General features: G+C 43.5%; 1 protein-coding gene across 1 annotated transcript in view; it reads right to left on the reverse strand.

The window, feature by feature from the left end:
* The window catches only part of RYR3 (ryanodine receptor 3), a 420,187-nt gene that overhangs the window by 112,225 nt on the left and 283,206 nt on the right, over window positions 1-24,756 (reverse strand). The window contains exons 46-52 of the mRNA XM_004380716.1: window positions 16,788-16,908; window positions 14,523-14,692; window positions 11,345-11,565; window positions 8,241-8,331; window positions 6,079-6,219; window positions 4,169-4,332; window positions 1,624-1,702 (exon numbers count right to left, since the gene is read on the reverse strand). Coding sequence (XP_004380773.1) covers window positions 1,624-1,702; window positions 4,169-4,332; window positions 6,079-6,219; window positions 8,241-8,331; window positions 11,345-11,565; window positions 14,523-14,692; window positions 16,788-16,908 — 987 coding nt within the window. The remainder of the gene's footprint in view (window positions 1-1,623; window positions 1,703-4,168; window positions 4,333-6,078; window positions 6,220-8,240; window positions 8,332-11,344; window positions 11,566-14,522; window positions 14,693-16,787; window positions 16,909-24,756) is intronic.

A 24,756-nucleotide genomic window follows, 5' to 3' on the forward strand; every position in this document is an offset into this window, starting at 1 on the left:
GAGTGTAAGAAAGACAGTCAATAAGAAGGGCAAGTGGCTGGAGGGTAGAGGTGAAGAGAGACGAGGTTAGAGATGGCAGCAGAGGTCACATGACCTAAGTGTTATCAGGCCATATTAAGGTTTTTGGCTTTTATATTAAGAATAGTTAGAAGCCATTGAGGGATTTTGGGGAAGGGGCTGGCTGGCTAGGCGTAATAGTGGTAAAATATGACACAATTTGCATTTTGAAACTATCACTTGCTTGCAGTGTGAACAGGTTGAAAAAAAAATGAATATGGGAGACCTGTTAGGAGATTCTCACCATAATCTAGGCAAGAGATGATGACAGCTTGGACGGCAGATTGGACTGAAGCCATGGCGTGTACAGAGAAAACTACACTCATTCAAGAGACTTAGGAGGTGAAATCCACGTGGCTTAGTGATGGACTGATATCAGTGTGCATTTATAGAGGTGTCACTAACTCATTAGCATGTATTTATGGAGGCGTTTCTAATTCATAGGCTGGCCAAATGCTCATATGTAAAAAGTTCTTAGAAAGCACAGATGCTCCAGAGCAAACTATGGTCCGGGGACCAAATCCAGCCAGCCACCTGTTTTTGTAAATAAAGTTTTATTGGAATATAGACATACTCAATTTGTTTATGTATTGCCTATGGCTGTTTTCATGCTACCACAGCAGAGGTGAGTAGCTTCGGCAGAGATCACACGGCCCACAAAACCTACAATGTTTACTATCTAACCCTTTCTAGAAACAGTTTTGCCAATCTCTGCTCTAGGATCATGAGGCATTAGCCTATTCTACAGTCACAACGATCATTGTCATCATTAGATCCAACTAGGGACTCATGGAAGAATCAGAGCCAAGCCCAGGTCAATACAGATGCTGAGCCGAGGGTTAAAGGTGTCCCTTCTCTGCAGGCACATTAAATGGAGGTGGTTTTCTGTGGCCTTGCTGTGGACATCAGTCCGCTGCTAAAGGATGTAAGCTGCAGCTGAGCAACGGCCCCAGGCCTTAACTGGCGGCCTACAGGAACCCCTGCTGTCTTTGGCAGAGTTCTCCCACTTTGCCTGCCAGCATCAAAGGACTGACAGTGCAATTAAACTTATTAAGCAGCCTGACCTCGTGTGGTGAGGAATTTTAAACACCAGATGGACAGCCTTATTAACAAGGGAGTGTCTGGAAGTTCTACTGCTGTCTACCACAGGAAGATGATCGTGTGTCTTCCCTGGAATAAAATTCAGCTTCCTAGCAAAATGCAAGTCTAACGCTTTCCATGTTATTGCCCCCTTTCCAACGTTACATTCAATACGTAAATGCCCACCCATTAAGCATTTCTGACAAATATCTACAAGCACATGCTTGGCCCCGAGCTCCAGGAGATGAAATGGTAAGAAGTTCACACTTCTAGAATGGGTCATTTTCTTGACAGATATGAAAGGCAGCACCAGCAACGGCCACTGCCTATTTCACTGACCTCCACCAACCCTGGGAAATTGCTTCTCAGAAATAATGAATGCTTTTCTGTCACTGAGACAAATCAGGCAGATTTCCAGGATTCGACCCTTTCATGTTCTTTGGCTGTTTCTCCCCCGACAATTGTCAGCGGGATGATAATCCCTACCTTGTCACAGGCCCATTTATCATGTGAGTGCTCAGCATACTTGGTGACAACGTATTCCAATTTTTCAGGCAAGGAAAAACTGTGAAAAGCAGAAGAAAAATATTACAACCATCCCAGTACTTCAGCCAGACATGGCAGAATACAGCCAGGATCAACAATCAGGTGACGGAAGTTGATCAACCAGCTAATCCTGAAGCCATCCTAGACTCTACACGTAGTGACATCCCTGAGCAAACAGTGGGATATCTGGAGCAGGGCACACACACCCATGCCAAATCAGAGGACCTCTCCGCAGAAGCCTCCTGCCGCATAGGCAGCTGCCTCCCAGCTGTTCTGGTTTCTCTTGGCTCCTGGGCCAGATCAATCCAAGTCAGATGAAAAAAATCCCTTAATCCAAAGAAGCTGGCTGCCACCCTATGGCTCCAATCTGGGAATGGCAGAAATGGGCAGCTAGAGGATCAAATGTTACAAAACAGTGGATGTCTGTCTTTGGGGTTCTGTGGCTCATGTTTAAACACTAGAAGTTTTCGGAAGTAGACACACGCTGTTTCTGTTTGCCCAGCAGCTCTTCTCCATTTTTCTTTAGGGAACTGTCTTCCTGCATCGGATGTAGTCTTATGTGACTGTCACCAAGGGGTGGGCACGCAACTAGGCCAATCAGACTCTCTTTCCCTGGAATTTAAACCTCGGCTGGGGTAAGTCAAGTGCAGAAAACTCGTCAAGGTGATAGATCCAATGGGGATGCCAGATGATTATCTATTTGTTCCCTCTCCCTTGACACCCGTCCTCTGTGGTTCCTGCCCTTGCTGGGACCTGGTTAGTCCGCGGTTTACTGGATTTTAGTAACAACCCCAAATCCTTCTAATAAGGTCATTTTCTGCTTAAGTTAGTCAGAGTTGGAGCACTGGTGGCGCAGAGGTTAAGAGCTATGGCTGCTAAACCAAAAGGTCTGCAGTTCAAATCCACCAGCCGCTCCCTGGAAATCCTATGGGGCAGTTCTATTCTGTCCTATAGGGTCGCTGTGAGTTGGAATCCACTCGATGGCATCAGGCTTCCGGTTAGTTGGAGTTAGTCCCCATTACTCACATTACTCAAAGCACCAAACTGGTGTCAGAGGTATACTTGAAGAAGTCAGAACTCTCAATATAGCATGGACCCGCTCACCATTTACATACAACTGCCACTAGAGTATACTAAATGTCTCATCATGCTCATAAAAGCATCCAAGTTATTCCCCATTTACCTTGTCATCTTTCAGCACACTCACATTCTCACAGGGCAAAGTTCTCCCATCAGCACCTGCCATCTCTTTGGCCCTAGCTGGCTGTTAGATTACAGTCCTTACCTCTTCCTGACAGCAAGTGGAATTATATTTCCCAGCACCCACTCAGCTCAAGACTCTGTTTGATGGAATGTGTACTTAATTATCTCAAAGATGAGTTCTATACGTTATCAAAGCTGGCAGACCCCTGGGAAGGGCTCAGGCTAGCCCTCTGTGCCACTGGATAATGGCCGCCACACCACGCAAGTCCAAGGAGCTCAGACAGAATCAGTCTTACTTCCCCTGCTTGTTCTAAAGCAATTTTGGAGCTCTTCATTATAAATGCACCTGGAAACAAAAGCCTTACGCTCCATGATGCATATTTTAACTGGGGCAGAACTGTCACAAGCCAAAATTTAGCTATAGTTTGCTCAAAGGATAAACACACCTCCATGGCTTAATCAAGAGTCCCTTGGATGATGCAAGCAGTTAATGTGTTTGGCTGTTAACTGAAAGGTTGGAGGTTCAAGTCCACCCAGAGCCACCTTGGAAGAAAGTCCCAGAGATCTACTTCTGAAAAATCAGTCATTGAAAACCCTATGGAGCGCAGTTCTACTCTGACACACATCGGGCCACCATGAATTGGAACTGACTCAATGGCAACTGGTATGGCTTAATCAGCACCAGTGAGGAACGTGGGAGAATCAAGGGGAGAATTTACGAGACGTTACTGTAGGCTTCCTCCAAAGTTCTGGCAACCCTTGGTATGACAAAGAGGAGGTCCAGCCTCTCAGCTGTTCTGCCATCACACCCTGAAGTGTGCTGGAGTGCAGCTGAGTGTTATTCATGGAGCTGTTTTTGCTGTACGATGCTATTAAAACTATATAGGCCTAATTCACAAAGAGTGAAGTTTTTGTCAAAAACTCATTGATACATTAATTACATCATTTGCCAGGGTGGTTCTCTCAATGCCTCTGGCGACATTTATTCTGTGAAGAGCGTCCATCTCTTACAGAAAATAAACCAACCCCGCTCTCAAAAAAAAAAAAAAAAAAAATCCTAGAGCATAATAACGCAGTATGTAATCAGATAGGGATGGATTAAACCTTCAGAAACTGGAGTCAAGACCCAGTGCCTGATGTGCCTTGTAGTGCCAAGGAGAATGATGAATAGTGTTGGCTGGAGGGAAGGAGGCGAAGCTTAAAGTTTCTGCAATCCCCTGAAAGGGAAAGATCGGCCATTGGGTAACATATAGGACCAGTTTAGAGATGATCCTGGACTTACTTCATGGTGTTGATAGGTTTTGGGTCAAAATTCCCCTCTGCATCCACTGAAACCTGTTTCTCCAACGTGGCTGTGATTCTGGTATCTAAATAATCTGGTGGCAAGGCCCCGGCTATAGCACTGAGACAAGGCAGGGCCATTCGGAAAAGATCTGGGTCATACTTCTGTGGGTAAAAACAAAGAGCATGTGAATGGAAAAACCACAACCACAGTCACCATGCAGACCCTTAAAAAATAAGCTGAAAATAAAAATCAAATGCATGCATTTGTTCAGGTTAACCAGAACAGGACAGATGTAACTCCTCCTAAATACTGTCTGGTAGAAACTGAGGTATAACTGGAGATGAAATGACAATCTGTAAAACCTTCAGGTCCCCACTGACTTGAAGCTGAAAAACCTTAAATCAAGGTTCAAATTAATATCAAACAATTAATTTCAAGAATATCAAAAGAGTTTAAGTGGTTCTCACTAGACCAGAAAAGTCTATAAACATGTCTGCCTTAGGCAGTTACAGAAACTGACCCAGTTGACAACTGGAAAGGTCAGACGCTTTGCCAAACTCAGCAGCAGCTAATATGGGCTACACCCACTCCCTCTTGAATCCAGCCAGGAATGAATTTCAGTCAACTAAGATGGGGTTGGAGCCTTGGTGGCACTGTGGCTAAGGGCTACAGCTGCTAACCAGAAGGTCGGTAGTTTGAATCCACCAGCTGCTCCTTGGAAACTCTATGGGGCAGTTCTACTCTGTCCTATAGAGTCACTATGAGTTAGAATTGACTCGATGGCATTGTTTTTTTTTTTTCCTAAACACGGAGTTAGGAGAAGCTTTTGAGTCACTCACATTAGACCAAAAGAATTCAATGGTAAAGAAAAGTGCAGATGGACAATCTAGACACATGCTTCAGACGTCTCTAAAAAAAACCAAGCCTACTCATTTTCTACCTTGAAAGCTGGTGACCTCACAAATCTAAATAAAATGGGTTAAGAGAAGTGGAGCAAAGTCTGAGAGGTGGGGCCATATTGAAATCAGACTGCATTTTAATGCGACTGTTCAGTAAGGCTTGGAAGTTACATCCTGAGTGCTTGCTCAACCTCCTCCATAGCAAGTGAGCGGCTGTGAAGAATCTCTGCCGGAACAGCTTCAAAGCTGCACGTCTCCCCATCAGAGCACACACCTGGACCTTTTCTTCTTGGCTTGAGCCCAACAAAGCTTGGCTAACTGGAGCCCTGGTGGCACAGTGGTTAAGAGTTGGGCTGCTAACCAAAAGGTCAACACTTCGGATCCACCAGCTGCTCCCTGAAAACTCTTTGGGACAGTTCCACTCTGTCCTGTAGGGTCGCTATGGGTCAGAATCAACTCCATGGTAACAGGTTCTGTTTGGTTTTTGGTAATGGGGGCCATACCCAGTCAGGGAGAAAGGAATGGGGCAAAGCGGCAAGTCATTAAGACTGAAACCAGGCAATCTTTTTGAAATTTACTCTTGCATAGCTCTCCCGTTTAATTGCTTAGTGAGTTCGGCAAGTTATCCCACTGCTCTGAGACTTTTCCTTACCTGTAAAAGGATTATGATAGTTCCTATTTCAGAGAGTTGGGGGAAGGATTAATGTAATCTGTTTGGAAAGTACATAGTACCATTACCATATGGTAAAGGCAGAGTTAGTGTTTGCTATGTATTATTTGGGAAACCCTGGTGGCACAGTAGTTAAGAGTTGGGCTGCTAACCAAAAGGTTGGCAGGCAGTTCGAATCTATCAGGTACTCGTTGGAAAACCTATGAGGCAGCTCTACTCTGTCCTACAAGGTCCCTAGGAGTCAGAATCAACTTGACGGGTTTGGTTTTTTGTGCATTATTTGTAGGTGCTCAGGCCACAGAGGTCCTCCCTCTTTGCTCAGGAAGCACTGTCATTACCTTATGGGAGAGGGAATCAAAAATCCCCCAGAAGAGCTTCTCTGTGAGGTGCAGTTCTTCCTCCACAGCAAGACCGTAGCTCCCCCAGCCCGAGGGCAGGCAGTAATACTTCCAGCACTGTTCATAGTGATTCGTCAGAAGCTGGGAAGTTCAGAACAGGATCACACCAGTGGGGTGGCATTGAAAAAGTCCACAGGCAGCAGAGACGTGCAGGGAAGAATAAAACAGTCAGCAGAGATCACGAGAATGAGACCAACATTTGAAACAACTGTGTTGTCTACAAAGAGGCTGTCAAACACTACCGGAAACTGTTCCGCTGTCACACCGAAGGAGCCCTAACCTGGGCTGAATCGGCCCGATCAATTCTCGTCTCCTAATGTCCCCGAGCAGCTACTGGAACATGGAGGGGAACACTCTCTACTTCAGATGAAGAAATGCTACCCCTGAACATAATCACTGTGTGCTGTCAGAGGCAGTCAGGGCTGGGAAGCATTTCTTCTGGGATACCCGCTTATAATTCCAGGTGCTGTTGACATGGGAAGGAGCCCTGGTGGCGCGGAAACCTGGTGGCGCAGTGGTTAAGAGTTCAGCTGCTACCCAAAAGGTCGGCAGTTCAAATCTACCAGGTGGCCCCTTGGAAAGCCTATGGGGCAGCTCTATCCTGTCCTGCAGGGTCGCTATGAGGAATTGACTCGACAGCAATGGATTGGGTCAGGTTGTTGACGTGGGGGAGGGGATGATGGGCAGCAGGCTGTGGGTCTGAGGATTTTTCTCTACAATGATTACTGCCCTCAGCTTGCTTCCTTTCACTTGAGCTGTCTAACGGCCCAGCCATGTTATAGCAGCTCCACATCTGGCCGGCAAAGGGCAGAAATGCACTGCTAATTTTCTTATACCAGCAGGTGGGATCCACATCCTCTTAGAGAAATCCCACTGATCTAAGAGGTAAAAGTGAGCTGAGTAAGTGGTATCGATGATGCCCCTTTGGCAGCCAGCATCCGGCTGACAGCAGAGGTCTGCAGAGAAAGCAACGCCAGGGTAAACTGTGCAGTACACAATTTCTGGGACTAAAAACAGGGACTGTTAGCGTTAGAGAGAAGAATGAGCCCCCGGAGGGCTGTGGAATCGCTGAGAATAAGGAAACTGTTTTCTGCTTGGCATGGAGACTGGGGATTGAACTAAAGGCTTTTGGAAACTCTGGTTATCCCAGTAAAATGCTCTGAAAATCCTTGTTTGGATTATTTACGAAAAGAAGCAAAAGCTCTGTTAAAATCACTAGGCAGAATTTTCAGGTGTGGCTGGCACTGCTGATACTTTTGTATATGCTAATCTGGGAGGTGCCTCCGAGGTAGAAGATAAAGAACACTGACCTCTTTGGTGATGGCTGATCTTGGTGCCCACCCACCCAGACCCAGATGCTTCCAGTTTCACTGATGAAATGCTTCTTATTTATGAGAAAATCAGGAATAAGCCAACAAATAAAGAAAGGGTTCTGTGGCCTTACTTCCCATTAAAAAGAAAAAAAAAAAAAAAAAAAGTAGAAAACAAACACACAAAAAAGAGTATCTTTTACCAAAAACGCACAAAACAGTATGGAATAGAAAAGGGACATTTTAGTCTCTGCACTTAAATGACAAAACCACAGGGCCTTCAAAGCTTTTTGAAATTGGAAATGCTCTGAAAAACCTAATTAGGGCAGGAGAACTCAAACTCCAAATCCCCTTCCCAACCTCTGTGAAATAACAAGTAGTCAGTGAAAAGCAATGAAAGAAAATTGGACTAGTTAATGGATCTAGCAAATCTACTCTCTTCAACCTGGACATTCAAAAATGGGTTTGATTTTACCGGCTGTATCTTGCTAGCTGGAGCCCTGGTGGCACAGTGGTGAAGAGTTCAGCTACTAACCGAAAGGTTGGCAGTTCAAATCCACCAGCCACTCCTTGGAAGCCCTACAGGGCAGTTCTACTCCATCCTATAGGGTCACTATGAGTTGGAACCAACTCCATGGCAATGGGTTGGTTTTGGTATTTTGCTAGCTAACTGTTAAAGGAATAAAACACATTTCAATGTGTATTTTACTCCCAGATTGTGAAGACATTATGTTTTCCAAGGCATGTTTCCTGTGGCCTGGACTGTGCTTCTGTCCCAACAGAGATGTTTACCTTAAGAGGCATTTTGCAGTATTCGTTAAGGAGCGGCACATCAAAAACAAGCCGTCGCAGGAGCTGCTGTAACATGGAAGGCCTCAGGTGACTGCAGTTGGAATAAGGAAAAACAATTGTAAAACAGAGTGGCTGAAAGAGAGAGAGACTCAACCATAACCACGTATCAGAGCTAAGCCTCAAACCAAAGAGCCCCGAAAACACCAGATCTTGGATAAACCACAATTGACGGTCAAACACTTTAAACATCGAGTAGAGTTAAAGTACAGAGAGAGGGGTTGTGCGGATAATGAAGATATCTAAGGTTCAATTCTAACCACCATGTGCCAAGATGTTCTACGCTTTATGCACACTCAAAATACTGTCACTGACTTTGTGCAAAGAATATAAAGAAGGACCAACCATCCTCTTGAACTCTCCAAAGGGAGAAAGCACAGGCGGAATCTGAGGCCATCTAGTGGTGTGATTTGAAGGGAATTTTAAGGTATTCTGGGTTACCATCTTGTCCATGAAATTCTCACTACTGGAACAATTTCTTTGGGTTAGGTTCAGGGCTTTGGAATTTAGGGCAATCCTTGGCAAGTAAATTTTGAGATAGAGAGAGGAGATCTAAAGAAACATTGATGTAGTTTTTTTTTTTTTTTTAGGTTCCCCAAACTGTAAAAAATCTACTGGAAGCTATGGACTCTCTCCACAGAAAAGTGCACACACACACATACACAATTTGGTATGTAAGTTCACGTCATGAAGCCCCTGAATTCCTTCCACAGATACCTAAGAAGCCATGAAGGCAAAGCTATTAACTATGACGTTAAATGTTGGAATGCCAGGGAGAAAGCCTTGGAGGCATCTACAAGGAAGATGGACTCCAATGGAGATAAAAAACAAAACTCGTCTGTTTTACAACTTTTCCTTCTTTTTTTACAAGTGGCCTTGTGATAAAAAGTCCTGAGATGAAGAGTGTTGGTCCAAACATACAGCAAGTAAACAGCCTTGTCTCTGAACGCCAAATTACTCAATTTTCACATCACTGTTTAGTTAATTAACCATATCACCTAAGATTGATTAACATGAATAAAATCAAGGAGTAAAATGAACCTCTAACTGTATTAATTTCCAACTTATCAAAAATAAACAAAACATCTAGCTAAGTATGGGTTTGTATTCTCTATCTAGAGCTCATATTTCCAAGAAGAGGAGTGGGAGAAGCCCCCAAAATTGCAGTAATAGGGCTGTAAGCTCTATCTTGGCTTGGTGTAAAATTCAAATTTCCCCATGGTTTGATTTCTTTAAGAAGCTTTACAGCTAAGAGCAATCACACCAATGTGGCTTCATTACTAGGAAACAGCTTACACTGGAAGACAGGGCTCATTGACTGACCTGATTCCTAAGATACATTCTGAGTTCAGATCTAGCAGAAGGTAGAACAAGATCTGCAGATGCTATTGACACAGTGACCAGCCAGTCACAGAACTGGTTCTGATACAAAGGATTTCTTTTTGCGCAAACTTGTTATTTTTTCCCTTTGCCACCACTGAGAAGGAAAATAGAGGCCCATATAAACAAGTAATGGGGCCAATAATCTTCCTTTCAATGTGGCAGAGAGGAAACCCTAGGTGCGCTATTAATTCCTAGTAGACTGTAAGTGTGTTAACCAAACGTGGACAGAGTACCCAATAAGCAAGGTATGCACGGCCATGCATCCATTGCTTACTGGAAGTCGATGCATACAGTGCTTACTGGTTAATCCACCTGTTACCAAGCTCTACCTCTCTTCTAAGACCAAAAACATTCTAATTAGCTCAATTCTCTGCCATTTATTATAATAATCTTGGAATGGATGAAGTAGTGTCAGAGTATAGGATTTGATTTTGGTAGGGCATCTCAGGGAGAAACCCCTTCTTGAGGCCAGAGCCTGGGAAACTCTCCCACCCTCCACTCTCTATCCCTGACCCCCAAATAGTATTTTGCTATGAAATTTTTTCTTTGGACGCAGCTTGTCCCGTAAAGGAGTTGATGCCTGTAGGACTCAGAAATAAAGACATGGATACAAATTAATTTTAATAAAGTATTTTAAATGTAGGACAAATGCTACGTTTGAAGTATAAGTGTGAGATTGCCTTCAAGCATGATGTTCAAAGAAAGTGTTCTTCTAAATAGCCCCAGCCACTGGGTGCATAATCATCTCTTGCGGGATTAGGAAACCCAACTCATTCAGCAAGAATGAGGTCCAAACCCAGCTGGGCCCTAAGGTGGAAGCCTGGGGTTTCCTCTGTCTAAGACAGTCCAAAGCAGTGCCTCTCAACCTTAGCTGCACATTGGACTCACCTGGGGAGTTTCAAAAAAAAAAAAAAAAAAACTGAGGCCTGCGTCTTACCTCTAAAGATTTTGATTTTTTGGTCTGGGGTGTAGCCTAGCCACTGAGATATTTTTGTAGCTCCCCAGGTTATTCTAATATGCAGCTGAGTTGGAAAACCACTGGTTTAAAATAGGTCATGGTTCTGACCCATGCCACTGAGACCAGCTATTCGAAGGCCCTTCTTCCTTTGACCCTGCCAGGCCTAATTTCCTGAGGACTCAACGCTCTTGGGATGACCTTACCCTTTTCCCTCAGTGGGCTCTGATCCTGATCCACAGTAATGGAAACTACTGTCCTTAACTCCCCACTGTGACTAGGGTTCTTTCTTTTCTTGGGAAGGCTGGAGGTGGGATGCTTTGGTTCATGCTCTTAGGACCTGGTCTCCGTGTAAAGAGTTTCTCATTAAGAAGGCAAAAATCTGCACCTGGCTCTCTCTTGGGAACTAAAATGTTGGTTCTTAATCAGAATACTTCAGGCCTGAAGGACAGTCTTCTCTCCTGGTTTACCAAAACTCAAGGGCTGAAGCTGGCGTAAGCGTGCGACCTCCCTCCCTCCACTCCAACAGTGGGAGAAGAGCCCCAGAAGAGGCCAGTGGCAAAATGTAGAGACCCAACACATCATAAGAGGAGATTCTGGGGGCGGGCCGGTGTAGAGCAAAGTCCTGGAAGCTTCCTCAGGCTACATCCACCAGGTTTTAGATTACACAATTAAATGCATACACAGAAACATGGCAGGGAGGACTTACTTGCAAATGGCAAGCAAACATTCTTCTATGGTGTCTCTCTGGGCTTTGGTGAGAGAACGTCCCTTGGAAAGCCTGTATATTGTTTGTAGTGTAGAATCAACCAAAGACGTACAGTGTTCCGTCCCAGCAAAGAGAGGGGCGCACCTCCTGAGCAGCGGGAGCACGGCAGAGCATATATACCTATTTAATGCAAGTGCAGCCTCTGTGGTGCTCAGGGACACCTAGGGAAAGGGGAATGGGACACTGGTCAATCTCCCCGGGAAAGACACAGCAAAGCTTACCCCGCGCATTGAAGTCCCATGGAGCACGCCAGGGGAGCTTACGTGTATCGATATTTCACAGCATTCAAAGCAACAGAGGGGGACAACTTTCTACCTTGTCAGCAGATCTATTTCTCTTTTGCATTTTAAATGGGGGAAAAAAAAATCAGGTTAAAAGGAAGAAACAAAAAAAAACCAACAACCAGAAGAAAAACACAGGCTGGCTGGCTAGTCCTAACTCACCCCAAATGACTCTAAAAAGTTACCTATTCCCTTCTGTCATGGTTTGAATTATGTCCCCCCAAAAAAAGTGTGCATCAATTTGGCTAGACCATGATTCCCAGTACTGTGTGATTTTCCTGTATGTTGTAAACCTGCCTCTATGATGTTAATGAGGGAGGATGGGTGGCAGTTGTGTTAGTAAGACAGGACCTGATCTACAAGACTGGATTGTGTCCTGAGGCAATCTCTTGAGAGAGATATAAAAGACAGAAGTGAGCAGTGAGACAGGGGGACCTCATACCATCAAGAAAGCAATGCCAGGAGCAGAGTGCGTCCTTTGGACCAGGGTCCCTGCGCAGAGAAGCTTCTAGTCTGGGGGAGCACTGATGAGAAGGCCGAGAGAGAGAAAGCCTTCCCCTGGAGCTGACGCCCTGAATTTGGACTTTTAGCTGACTTTATTGTAAGGAAATAAACTTCTCTTTGTTAAAACCATCCACTTGTGGTATTTCTGTTATGGCAGCACTGGATAACAAAGATACCTTTAAAGAAGAATTCTGAACCTTTATTAAAATCAACTAGGGAGCATCTAACAACATCCTCGATGTTTTCAAAGTCCAACTGCCAGGCTACAACATATTCTGCTATTTGCTCTTCTCTTACCATATGGGGTAAGTTGTCCTCCTGTGACTTTAAGATTAGTTAATTCATAATGGCTACAGGCCCAGTAATCACTCAAACTCACTGGTTTTGTGATAGCTTTATACAGAGGGGAGGTAGAGCTCTGATCCTCATGAGCTAATCTATGAGCACTGTGAGCAATCCTCAATCTGACAAAGGACATGAGGGTAGACATCTCTAAAGAGAACCAAACTCTGCCTGGGAAAAGTGTAAAAGGAACATAACATAAACCCATGACCATTTTACAACTCTCTTGTAATTCTCGTCCACCATATTCTATTTTGTTCATTTAGACAGGCTGAATTCAACGAAGACCTGTTTAGTGACACTAAATACAGCCAAAGCATGCTTAACTACCATCTTTGAAAACTGTAGAACTTCAAAAGAAACCTTGAGATCCACACAGATTAAATACTATCATTATTTTCTGTGATTATCACAGCCATTACTATATGTGTAACACATTTTCTATAACTTATGATTTGACAAATTGTTTTCTTTGAACTATACACATTTCTGGGTGCTTCCATTAATGCTCAGAAGTTCATCTTCTAAAACTCCAGTGATCATGCTGGAATAGCTAATCTTTCACACTTATCACTTTAACGGAGAGTTGATAAAATGAGGAAGAACACAGCTTTGATTCCAGTGATTTGAAAGTTTTGAAAAGAGAAAGTATGAATGTTTGTTTGCTGAGGTATTGAATATAGAACTTTTTTTTTTTTTTTGGTAGATAGTACTTGGGCAGGCATCTGGTTTGAACATCAGATGCTAGAAGAGCATTTGATGTTTATTTGATCTATAAAAAAATTAAATGCTTTGATCAGGAACCTTGGGGTCTCACAAGTTAAAAAGTTGTAATTTTTTTAAATCATAGAATTTATAGAAAAGCTCAAAACAAAAGTAGCTGTGGAAGCATTGTTTTAATTATCCAAAAGCATCAAACGCCCTTAACACCTTCATGGATATACCATTTCTCATCCTCATGGCACAGATTGGAATGGCGTTCCCACTCAGGTTGGGGCCTGCACAGCTTTCCATTTCTGGGTAACCTGTTCACAGGTAACGCATCCCAGTTAAAGTATTGGCCAACTGACCACCCATCACAGACTTAGACTTCTACCTCTGCTGGACGCCAGGTGGAGCTTTTGAGAAACCTTTCAAGTGACCAAGAGGACAAGCCTTTGGCTCTTTAAAAACAACCTTAAAATGGCAAGATGTTAGACTTAAGCTGATCTAGTTTGCCTTTTCTCCTTGGACCTGGGACTCCTGGCACGGTCTTGCTGCTGCTTGGTCCTGATTTGGGACATCTGGGACCTATCTATGCTCTTTGACCCTTGTGGTCTCCTATCTTGATTTCTCTTGATGTTGGATTACTCTACCTCATCCCTGTCTTCCAAACTTGTATTTGCTCTTGGCCTCTTGGGTTCTGAGCTTTGTCATGCCTCTGACTTCAGAGCTATCCTTCCTGATGGTCAGTATGTGAAACTAAAGGAGTGAGAGCAGCAAGAGTGTTTTCGGCCTATAATGCTGCCAGCCAGCCTTTTCCATAAGCAACGGAGCAGTGGTTCTCACCAGAGGGTGATTTCCTCTCCCAGGAGACATCTGGCAATAACTGGAGTTAGCCGTCACAAGTGGGGGTAGCGGGGAGAGGCTACTGGTAACATGCTACAATGCACAGAACACCTCCCCACAACAAAGAGTTATCCAGCCCAAAATGCAGTGGTTGAGAAACTCTGCAATAGAGGAAGACGGATTGAATATCTGAGGTCAAATTTATCGACATCAGAGTCTACAGCCCAATAAACGGAGTTCTTCCATTTCTTGTGCCACTGTTTTCTCATGCTTTAAAGCAGGACACACACACGACAGTAAGTAGACAGAAAGAACAGTTGCTGTTGAGTTGATCCCAACTCACGTGACCCCATGTGTGTCGTAGTAGAACTGTATCTAAATCCAATCATGTTACTCGTTTTACAATGTTGGGGAAAACACTTTTCCTTATCTTAGTAACTTACTGTGTCTAGAGAGGCAGAGGCTCTTAAGTCAGGTAAAAATCCAACCTCCAGCAAGTGGAGCAGAAAAGTTTGGTCCTTAATACCATAGACGCGATCCAAGAACAGCACCATGGGTGCCTTGTGGTCGGGGCAGAAGCTGGCCGCCATGTCTGGCTCGCTGACTGACCCATCTGAAATACAGAGAAAATGTCTTGTCCCATTTTCTATCTCCATAATCTCAAACAGCAACAAAGAACTTGTCTATGGTTTGTTCTCCAAGTAAGCCACAAGGATATTTGGAAATAATACAATGGTGTGCTGGGCCCAGCTTATACCAGCGTGGAAGAGTCCAATGTTAAAATTCCAGGAATTTTGTGAGCCAACTGTTAAACATATCCGCTATTAAAAATTAAAGCTTACAATTAATAAATTATATTTAAAAAGGTAATAAATACTGAAAACCTTTCGCTTTCTAATTAATTCACTATACTGTACAATAAATTGTTCTCTTGAGGTTATTTACATCTACTGTATGTGTATGTGAGAAATACAATCTAATGGCATGCTACGTGCACACGCTTGCCAATTCCACGTTCAGTGACATCACGGTGGGAACTTGAAACGGGCCATAGTGGGAGTATTTACACCCCAGAAATTGTCAAAAGCGAAGAATCGGGGCTTAACTTATTGCTTTGTTAATCAACGACAAGAAAATGAAGGAAGAAATGTTAATAAGGCAGACTAAACTTAAAAGTGGGTCGTGTCTATAACCATTACGAATAGCACAATAACCAAAGAAGTGTTCTGTCAGTATTTGAAAACTATTATCTGATGTAGATGAAATCTAAATCAGATTATCCAAGAATTATAATCTTATTTTAAGCCAGAGGTTCAAAGACAAAGTGGGGAATACGATGAAGAAAATAAAAACTTCTTGGGTTGAAGGATAAAGACAGGGTTTCGTGAGAGGATAAAAACATTGTCACATTCCTGCTGCTGCTGCTCTTCCTCCGCCTCTTCCCCCTCCTTCTCTCTCTCCACCTCTTCCAATTTTGTTATACACCCAAAACCAGGAAAAGAGAGGCCCTAAAATAAATGATCATACTATTAAAAAAAAAAAAAAAAAAGCCCATGGCCGTCGAGTCTATTCTGACTCATAGCAACCCTACAGGACAGAGGAGAACTGCCCCACAGGGTTTCCAAGGAGCGGCTGGTGAGTTCGAAGTGCTGACCTTTTGGTTAGCAGACTGAGCTCTTAACCACTGCACCACCAGGGCTCCTTCATCTACTATAGCCCAAGAATATTTACATACTACACTTGAAAAGTGTGGAACTTCAAAAGACACCCCGAGAGCCACAGAGATGAAGTGCCATCCAGCTCAGAACCTCACTCTGCTGGTGGAGCAAGGAGGGAAGAGACCTTCCAGCTTGGAAGCTGCCCGCTTCTCCACTCCTAAGCACCAGGGGGTGCTAGATCCGAATCCTGAGGCCGAATTAATCTCTCAGACACTTTCTGCGGGGTATGAATAAGTGTTCTGTGCTAAGAAAGTCTGGAAAACACTGGGTTCAACATTTATCTTTGTTAAGTATTCTCAGAGTCCGTATAATCTTAACGTGCTTCCTGAAGTTATAAAACTGTGATTTTCCAAAGTTACTTGACTCCAAACCCCTTATGGATAGGTACATCTATTCACATCTCTTACAAAAATGTTCCACGCAACACGAGTTTGGACAACACGGTGACAGTCACAGTCATGCAATCTTTCCAATCACTGCCTCTGCCTGGATAGCAGGTGACGTGCCTCAAAGAAATGGAATGCTTTGCGGAGTTTAAGTTTTGCAAAGTTAACACGGACTGATGTCAGTTGTCACATGTGGCACTGGGGAAGTAATTCTTACAGTCCTTGGCTGTGAGGTGTAGAAGGCAGGCTAGGTCAGTCCTATCTGTCTGTTGCCCCAGCTGGCTACACACTCTTGGGGACACGGAAGCAAAGGAAAAAGAGGGCCTTGTCAAGAGCTTTCTATTTATCCCATTCCATCAGCCTCTTCCCAGAGGGTTCAAGTGTTCAGTGGGCTGTGAGGACCGTCCTGTCTATACCTGTGGGGCATAGGGTACAGCAGTCTTGACATATGGTAGCAGAGGAGAGAGCAGCTGGCTGGAGGTGGGAGGAGAGAAGAATTCTCATCACCAGAAAAAGAGCAAGACACACCCCCTGAGCAGCCTGCCCCGCAAACAAGAGTCTGGAGGGAACGCTATGCTGTAGAGGTGCCTGGAGCTGCTGTTACCTTTGTTCAGTGAGGGCAGCTTCAACGGGATGCTAATGATCCCAACCAAGTCTTCTGTGGGGACCAGGGAGCGCAGGATCGACCTGATTCGGATGGCTTCCCCTTTTCCTGTCTGGATAAGCTGTAACACAGGATTGGAGAAAAAGATTAGATAAATGAAGTTCCCACGTTCCTGACCCCCATCTCACTCCCAAACCTCTGGCAGTAAAATGGTTCTCTTTCGGGGGTGAGATACACTTCCATGTTTCCCTAACTTCTCTAGACATTTTTGGCCACAGGAAACGAGAAGAGCTTTCTCTTGATTTTCCAGAAGAGGTGTTTGGAGGGAATAACTCTGACTAAAAAGTCACTTGATTCCTTTGCTATGACCAAAGGGTCATGCAGTTATGGCGTCAAGTCTCAGCAGTAAATGTAGCCCTATTGGCGGCCTCACAGAGTGACTGCAATCCAGTGAGCTCTCGGTGACCATGATAGAAATGTTGTCAATATAGCCACAATTCCAGACTCTAGAATTCTAGAACTAGCTTATGAATTTCAATTTCCTAAGAGTTGGATTAGTGGTGGGCTTGGGAGGGGGCGAAGGGCGTGAAGAGAATGCTAGAGAGAACTTGAGCGTCTCGGTGGAGTTAGCCTGGGGTGGCAATGCACTCCTGATCCGTACATCCAGGAATGGGCCAACAAGCATTTCCAGGTGCCTAACCTCCTACGTGTGTGGTCTCTAAAGTGGTGGTAACACAGATGCTCCCAGGCACAGGCACTCAGTAGGGAACTGAACCGTCATGGGCCCTGTCATGGTTTGAATTATGTCCCCCAAAAAATGCGTGTATCAATTTGGCGGGGCCACGATGCCCAGCATCATGTGGTTGTCCTCCATTTTGTGATTGTAATTTTAGGTTAAAGAGGATTAGGGTGGGATTGTAACAGCACCTTTACCCAGGTCACATCCCTGATCCAGTGTAAAGGGAGTTTCCCTGGGGTGTGGCCTGCACCACCTTTTATCTCTCAAGAGATAAAAGGAAAGTGAAGCAAGCAGAGAGTCAGGGACCTCACACCATCAAGAAAGCTGTACTGGGAGCAGAGCACGTCCTTTGGACCAGGGTCCCTGCACAGAGAAGCTCCTAGTCCAGGGGAACACCGAAAAGAAGGCCGACAGAGAGAAAAAGCCTTCCCCTGAAGTTGATGCCCTGAATTTGGACTTTTAGCCTACTTTAACTGTGAAGAAATAAATTTCTCTTTGTTAAAGCCATCCACTTGTGGTATTTCTGTTGTAGCAGCACCGGATGACTAAGACAGGCCCCGAATGGGATGTGCCCCAGGATGACATGCTGGAATATGGTACTCGGTGACCTCAGGGAAAGGAGAATGCCCACCTCGGCTGCCACCTCCCATTCCTCTGGGCAGAGGGAAGGCTGTCAGCGATAAAGGCATCCCCCTCTCCCCAGCCCTCACAGAGGAGAGGCTCAATGGAGGGGCTCTGAGAAGGTGTGTATGTAATATGATGGAACAGAGGAGCAGCAAGGAAGGAAGAACTCCCCTCCTCAGATGGAGCTCTGACGGCTTACCTATCCCATGCTTCTTGTCCCCCTGAGAATAAGCAAGTTGTGCAACTTACTTGCTAAAGTGATGAGAGGTACCCAGGGGAACTGGAGTATGGACACACTGGGGTCCCCAACCCTCCCTGTGACACAAGGCTGCAGGATACCTAGTGTTTTCCTGGCTCCCTTCAAGGTTTCCTTATCTGGTGAAAGGCACAGAAATGGAAAGTGGGGCTGTTTAGCCTCCCTCATCAAGATTTAGACTTCCTTCTACCCACGGTACTTTCAACCTAGATTTTCTCATATTAGAATAGTTTCCCTAAACATCTGTGAATGGATTTGGAAACAGGCTAGACTGTGTATTGGACAAGATGATGACATATTGGCAAAAAAGAGTAAATGCTTTGATTAAACAGAGTTACTATATGACCTTAGATATGCACCCAACACAAAAAATTGCACACGCATGTTTACAACAGCATTATTCATGACAGCCAAAATGTGGATACAACCTAAATGTCCATTAATGAATGAATGGATAAACAAAATGTGATAAATCTATATACAATGGAATAGGATTCAACCGTAAACAAGAAGTACTGATACATGCTACAACATGGATGAACCTTGAAGATATTACGCTAAGTGAAAGAAACCAATCACAACAGACCGTATATTATATATATTATCCCACTCATATGAAATGTCCAGACCACGGAGATCTATAGAGAAGAAAGCAGATTAGTGGTTGCTGGTGTGTGTAGTGGAGGTGTGAGAGGACAGGAAGTGATAGCTAAAGGGTATGAGAATTGTACACTTTAAATGGATGAACTGTACTGTATGTGCATTATACCTCAATAAAGCTGTTAAAGAGTAATCTATACACATACACACGGCCAAGCACATTTTTCTAATTTAAAAGACTATTTTTTCTCCTGTTTTTACATTAAAAGCAAATATTTCCTCTCAAACTCATGATGCTTCATTCTTCATGATGCTCGAAGACTCAGAAAAGGTTTCTTTTTAAGACTTTAGATTGAGAAAAAAGTAAAATCTTCAAGATTCCTCTTTTAGAGCAAAAACAGTGAAATCTTCAAAATTTTAGTTTTCGTAACCAACAACACACAAACTTCAGAGGATAAGCTAGATAACTGGAATATTCTAAAAATTAAATACTTACGCTCATCAAAAGACTTCACCAAAAGAGTACAAAAGAGAACCTACAGACTGGGAAAAATTTTTTGGACATTACAAGTCAGACAAAGGTCTAATCTCTAAAATCTACAAGAAAATCCAACACCTCTACAACAAAAAGACAAATACTCCAATTAAAAAATGGGCAAAGAAAATGAACAGACACTTCATCAAAGAAGACATTCAAGTGGCCAACAGACACATGAGAAAATGCTCGGGATCACTAGCCATTAGAGAAATGCAAATTCAAACCACAATGAGATACCATCTCACCCCGGCATTACTGGCACGAATCAAAAACAATGGAAATAACAAATGTTGGAGGGGCTGCGTGGAGATCGGAACTCTTATGCACTGCTGGTGGGAATGCATAATGATACAACCATTTTGGAAAATGATATGGTGCTTCCCTAGAAAGATAGAAATAGAAATACCATATGATTCAGCAATCCCACTCCTAGGAATACATCCTAGAGAAATAAGAGCTGTCACACGAATAGACATAGGCACACTCATGTTCATTGCAGCATTGTTCACAATAGCAAAAAGATAGAAACAACCTAGATGCCTATCAGCAGATGAATGGATAAAGAAACTACGGTACATACACACACACAATGGAGTATTATGCAACGATAAAGAACAATGATGAATCTGTGAAGCATCTCACAACATGGATCAAACTGGAGGACATTATGCTGAGTGAAATAAGTCAATCACAAAAGGACAAATATTGTATGAGACCTCTACCTTAAAAACTCATGAAAAAGTTTACACACAAAAAGAAACAATCTTTGTTGGTTATGAGGGATGGGAGGGGTGGGGTGAGAACTAAATAGACGATAGTTAAGTGGTAACTTTGGTGACGGGTAAGACAGTACACAATACTGGGGAAGCCAGCACAACTTGTACGATGAAAGGTCATGGACGCTCCATAGACACATCCAAACTCCCTGAGGGACAGAATTGCTGGGCTGAGGGCTGGGGACCATGGTCTCAGGGAACATCTAGCTCAATTGGCATAACACAATTTATAAAGAAAATGTTCTACATTCTACCTTGGTGAGTAGCATCTGGAGTCTTAAAAGCCTGTGGGAGCAGCCATCTAAGATACTCCACTGGTCTCACCCTTCGGGAGCAAGGGAGAATGAAGAAAACAAGATACAAGGGAAAGATCAGTCCAAAGGACTAATGGACCACAACTACCACGGCCTCCACCAGACTGAGTCCAGTACAGCTAGATGGTGCCTGGCTACCACAACTGACTGCTCTGACCAGGATCACAACAAGGGTCCCAGACAGAGCTGGAGAAAAATGTAGAAAAAAATTCTAACTCACAAAAGAAGACCAGACTTACTGGCCTGACAGAGACTGGAGAAACCCCGAGAGTATGGCCCCCGGACACTCTTTTAGCTCCATAATGAAGTCACTCCCGAGGTTCACCATTCAGTCAAAGATTAGACAGCCCCATAAAACGAAACGAGACTAATGGGGCACAACAGTCCAGGGACAAGGACTAGAAGGCAGGAGGGGACAGGAAAGCTGGTAATCGGGAACCCAAGGTTGAGAAGGGACAGTGTTGACATGTCACGGGGTTGTTAACCATTGTCATAAAACAATATGTATACTAACTTTTTAATGAGAAACTATTTGTTCTGTAAACCTTCATCTGAATTTTTTTTTTAGTTGGTTTTCCCTTTATTTTTAGCTCAGGACTAAGGCAATTGTACGTAAACAATGCTCCACCTTTACCTAAACAATGAAGACAGTGTGGGGAGATATCCTCTGCTTTTGACTTCCAGCCTCCTTAAAATGATAGGTGCACCTCTTATCTTTCCTCTTTTCTGAATATGGTGAATACTTATGTGGAAGTTATGCCTCAGAACTGACTCTCCTTGAAGCATTTTATAGTTTTAATACTCTAGGCAGTATTCAAGAAGCCCTGGTGGCACAGTGGTTAAAGCGCTTGGCTGCTAACCCAGAGGTCGGCCGTTCAAACCCACCAGCTGCTCCACTGAAGATGTAGCAGTCTACTTCTGTAAAGATTTACAGCCTTCGAAATCCTTTGGGGCACTTCTACTCTGTCCTACAGGGTCGCTATGAGTCTGAATCAACTCAACCGCAACGTGGTTTTTTTTTTTTTTTTTTTTTTTTTTGGTTTTAGGCAGTATTCAGTGGCATATGTACTTAAGTGTTTTCATGTAGGCAACAGTGGATAAGACTTTAGCTTCCTCTAGAGAGAAGAAAGTTGACAAAAGTTGCACATTTTCTGGGTCTCAGAAATGGGAGCATAGAGGGAATTAATAGGAACAACTGATACAGTAAATGTCTTAATAAAGAGATAAATGACCCCTCCCCAGGCCCCACAGACTATTGTGAGAAGGCCTTGCTTTAGTTATAAAAGAAAAAAGGTAGAAAATCCAGGATTGGATTAAGTCAGAAGAACAGCTACCAATAAAACAAAAAATTCTCTCAAAGATATCTACAAAATAATGGCCCAGTACTCAGAAGTGTCAAGGTCAGGAAAGTCAAAGACAGAGAGAGGAACTCTTCTAGATTTAAAGGAGATTCTAGACTGAATCTTGGACCAGAAGAAGATAATTAGTGGGACAACTGGTAAAATTTAAATAAGATCTGTAAACTATTTTGGCTGTTGGGCTAAATAAGATCTATTATTAAAATAAAAATAAAGAAAAACCATCCACCCTCCCCCAAAAAATTCTCTTGGAGAACTCTGCAGCAATTTCCTTATTGTAAAGAATCTATTTCATTTCTGTTTTTAATGTGAAATAATACATTTTGCCTCTTATTCCAAGGGCCTTACACCCATGGGCTCAAGACCCAGGAATGAGGTATATGATAGTGACTTAGTGTTATCTCAAGAAGCTGAGAATTTTTGGAAGCTGAGAACACTGTGATATGCATGACTATGGCTTGTCTGCACAACTTGGCCACAGCATTCCTGGGTTTTGGCTGTTCTCCCACTGAAGAACAGTCTTAGACCTCCAGGCCTTCCAGAAGTCTGACCATTGGGCCCTTGTAAACACTGACATTCTCCACAAGCCTGCTGGCTTAATGAGGCCTTATGTGGAATGAGTCAACCTCTTTCAGCCCTCAGAAGAGGTGAAGAAGGGAAGGGGAAGAACATAACTTTTCAGATAAAAACCAGAACATTTAGAAGATGTCACCTAAAAATAAAGCCATCCTTTCAGGACGTCTGCAAAGCTCTGCTTCTGGGAAATAATCAAACATGAACCATGAGAAGAAACTGTGTTCCTGGGGCCTAATACTCTGATCAAGGAGCCCTGGTAGTGCAATGGTTAAGTGCTCAGCTACTAACGGAAAGGTCGGAGGCTTGAACCCACCAGCCATCCCATGGGAGAAAAGACCTGGTGATCTGCTCCTGTAAAGATTTCAGTCTAGGAAACCCTATGAGGCAGTTCTACTCTACCCTATAGGGTCATTAAGAATCGGAATTGACTTGACAGCACACACCACCACCACCACCATGATCAACGAGAAAAAAGGATTTCCACATGGAGCTGTCCTAAATGGCCGTGATCAAGAATCAAACTGACCATAGGTGCCATCGAGTTGATTCTGACTCATAGCAACCCTATGTAAAACAGAACGAAACACTGCCAGGTCCTGCGCTATCTTCACAATTGTCGTTATGTTTAAGCTCATTGTTGCAGCCACTGTGTCAATCCATCTTACTGAGGATCTTCCTCTTTTTCGCTGATCCTCTACTTTACCAAGCATGATGCACTTCTCCAGGGATTGATCCCTTCTGACAACCTGTCCAAAGTATGTGAGACGTAGTCTTGCCATCCTTGCTTCCAAGGCGCATTCTTCTGGTTGCGCTTCTTCCAAGACAGATCTGTTCGTTCTTTTGGCAGTGCATAGTATGTTCAGTATTCTTCACCAATGCCACGATTCAAATGCATCAATTCTTCTTTCATCTTCCTTGTTCATCATCCACCTTTCACATGCATAGGAGGTGACTGAAAACACCAGGCTTGGGTCAGGCACATCTTAGTCTTCAATCTTTGCTTCTCAACACTTAGAGGGTCTTTTGCAGCAGATTTGCCCAATGCAATGTATGTCTTGATTTCCTGACTGATACTTCCATGAGTGTTGACTGTGGATCCAAGTAAAATGAAATCCTGGACAACCTCAATCTTTTCTCCATTTATTATGATGTTGCTTATTGGTCCAGTTGTGAGGATTTTTGCTTTCTTTATGTTGAGGTGTAATTCATACTGAAGGCTGTGGTCTTTGATTTTCATCAGTAAGTGCTTCAAGTCCTCTTCACTTTCAGAAAGCAAGGTTGTGTCATCTGCATAACACAGGTTGTTAATGAGTCTTTCTCCAATCCTGATGCCCTATTCTTCTTCAGATAGTCCAACTTCTTGGATTATTTGCTCAGCATAAAGATCGAATAGGTATAGTGAAAAGGATACAACCCTGATGCACACCTTTCCTGACTTTAAACCACGCAGTATCCCCTTGTTATGTTCGAACGACTGCCTCTTGATCTTTGTACAGGTTCCTCATGAGCACAATGAAATGTTTTGGAATTCTGATTCTTTGCAATGTTATCCATAATTTGTTATGATCCACACAGTCGAATGCCTCTGCGTAGTCGATAAAACACAGGTAAACATCTTTCTAGTATTCTCTGCTTTCAGCCAGGATCCATCTGACATCAGCAATAATATCCTTGGTTCCACGTCCTCTTCTGAATCCAGCTTGAATGTCTGGGAGTTCCCTGTTGATATATTGCTGCAGCCACTTTTGAATGATCTTCAGCAAAACTTTAATTGTGTGTGATATTGATGATATTGTTCGATAATTTCCACATTCAGTTCGATCACCTTTCTTGGGAATAAAATAAATACTGATCTCTTCCAGTCGGTTGGCCAGGTAGCTATCTTCCAAATTTCTTGGCATAGATGAGTGAGCACTTCCAGCACTGCCTCTGTTTGCTGAAACATCTCAATTGATATTCCATCAATTCCTGGAGCTTGTTTTTTACCAATGCCTTCAGTGCAGCTTGGACTTCTTCCTTCAGTACCATCAATTCCTAATCATATGCTACCTCCTGAAATGGTTGAACACCCACCAATTCTTTTTGGTATAGTGACTCTGTGTATTCCTTCCATCTTCTTTTGATGCTCCTGCGTCATTTAGTATTTTCCCCATAGAATCCTTCACCATCGCAACTCGAGGCTTGAATT

Source organism: Trichechus manatus, unplaced genomic scaffold (genome assembly GCF_000243295.1).
Source record: "Trichechus manatus latirostris isolate Lorelei unplaced genomic scaffold, TriManLat1.0 scaffold00076, whole genome shotgun sequence".
Taxonomy (NCBI): domain Eukaryota; kingdom Metazoa; phylum Chordata; class Mammalia; order Sirenia; family Trichechidae; genus Trichechus; species Trichechus manatus.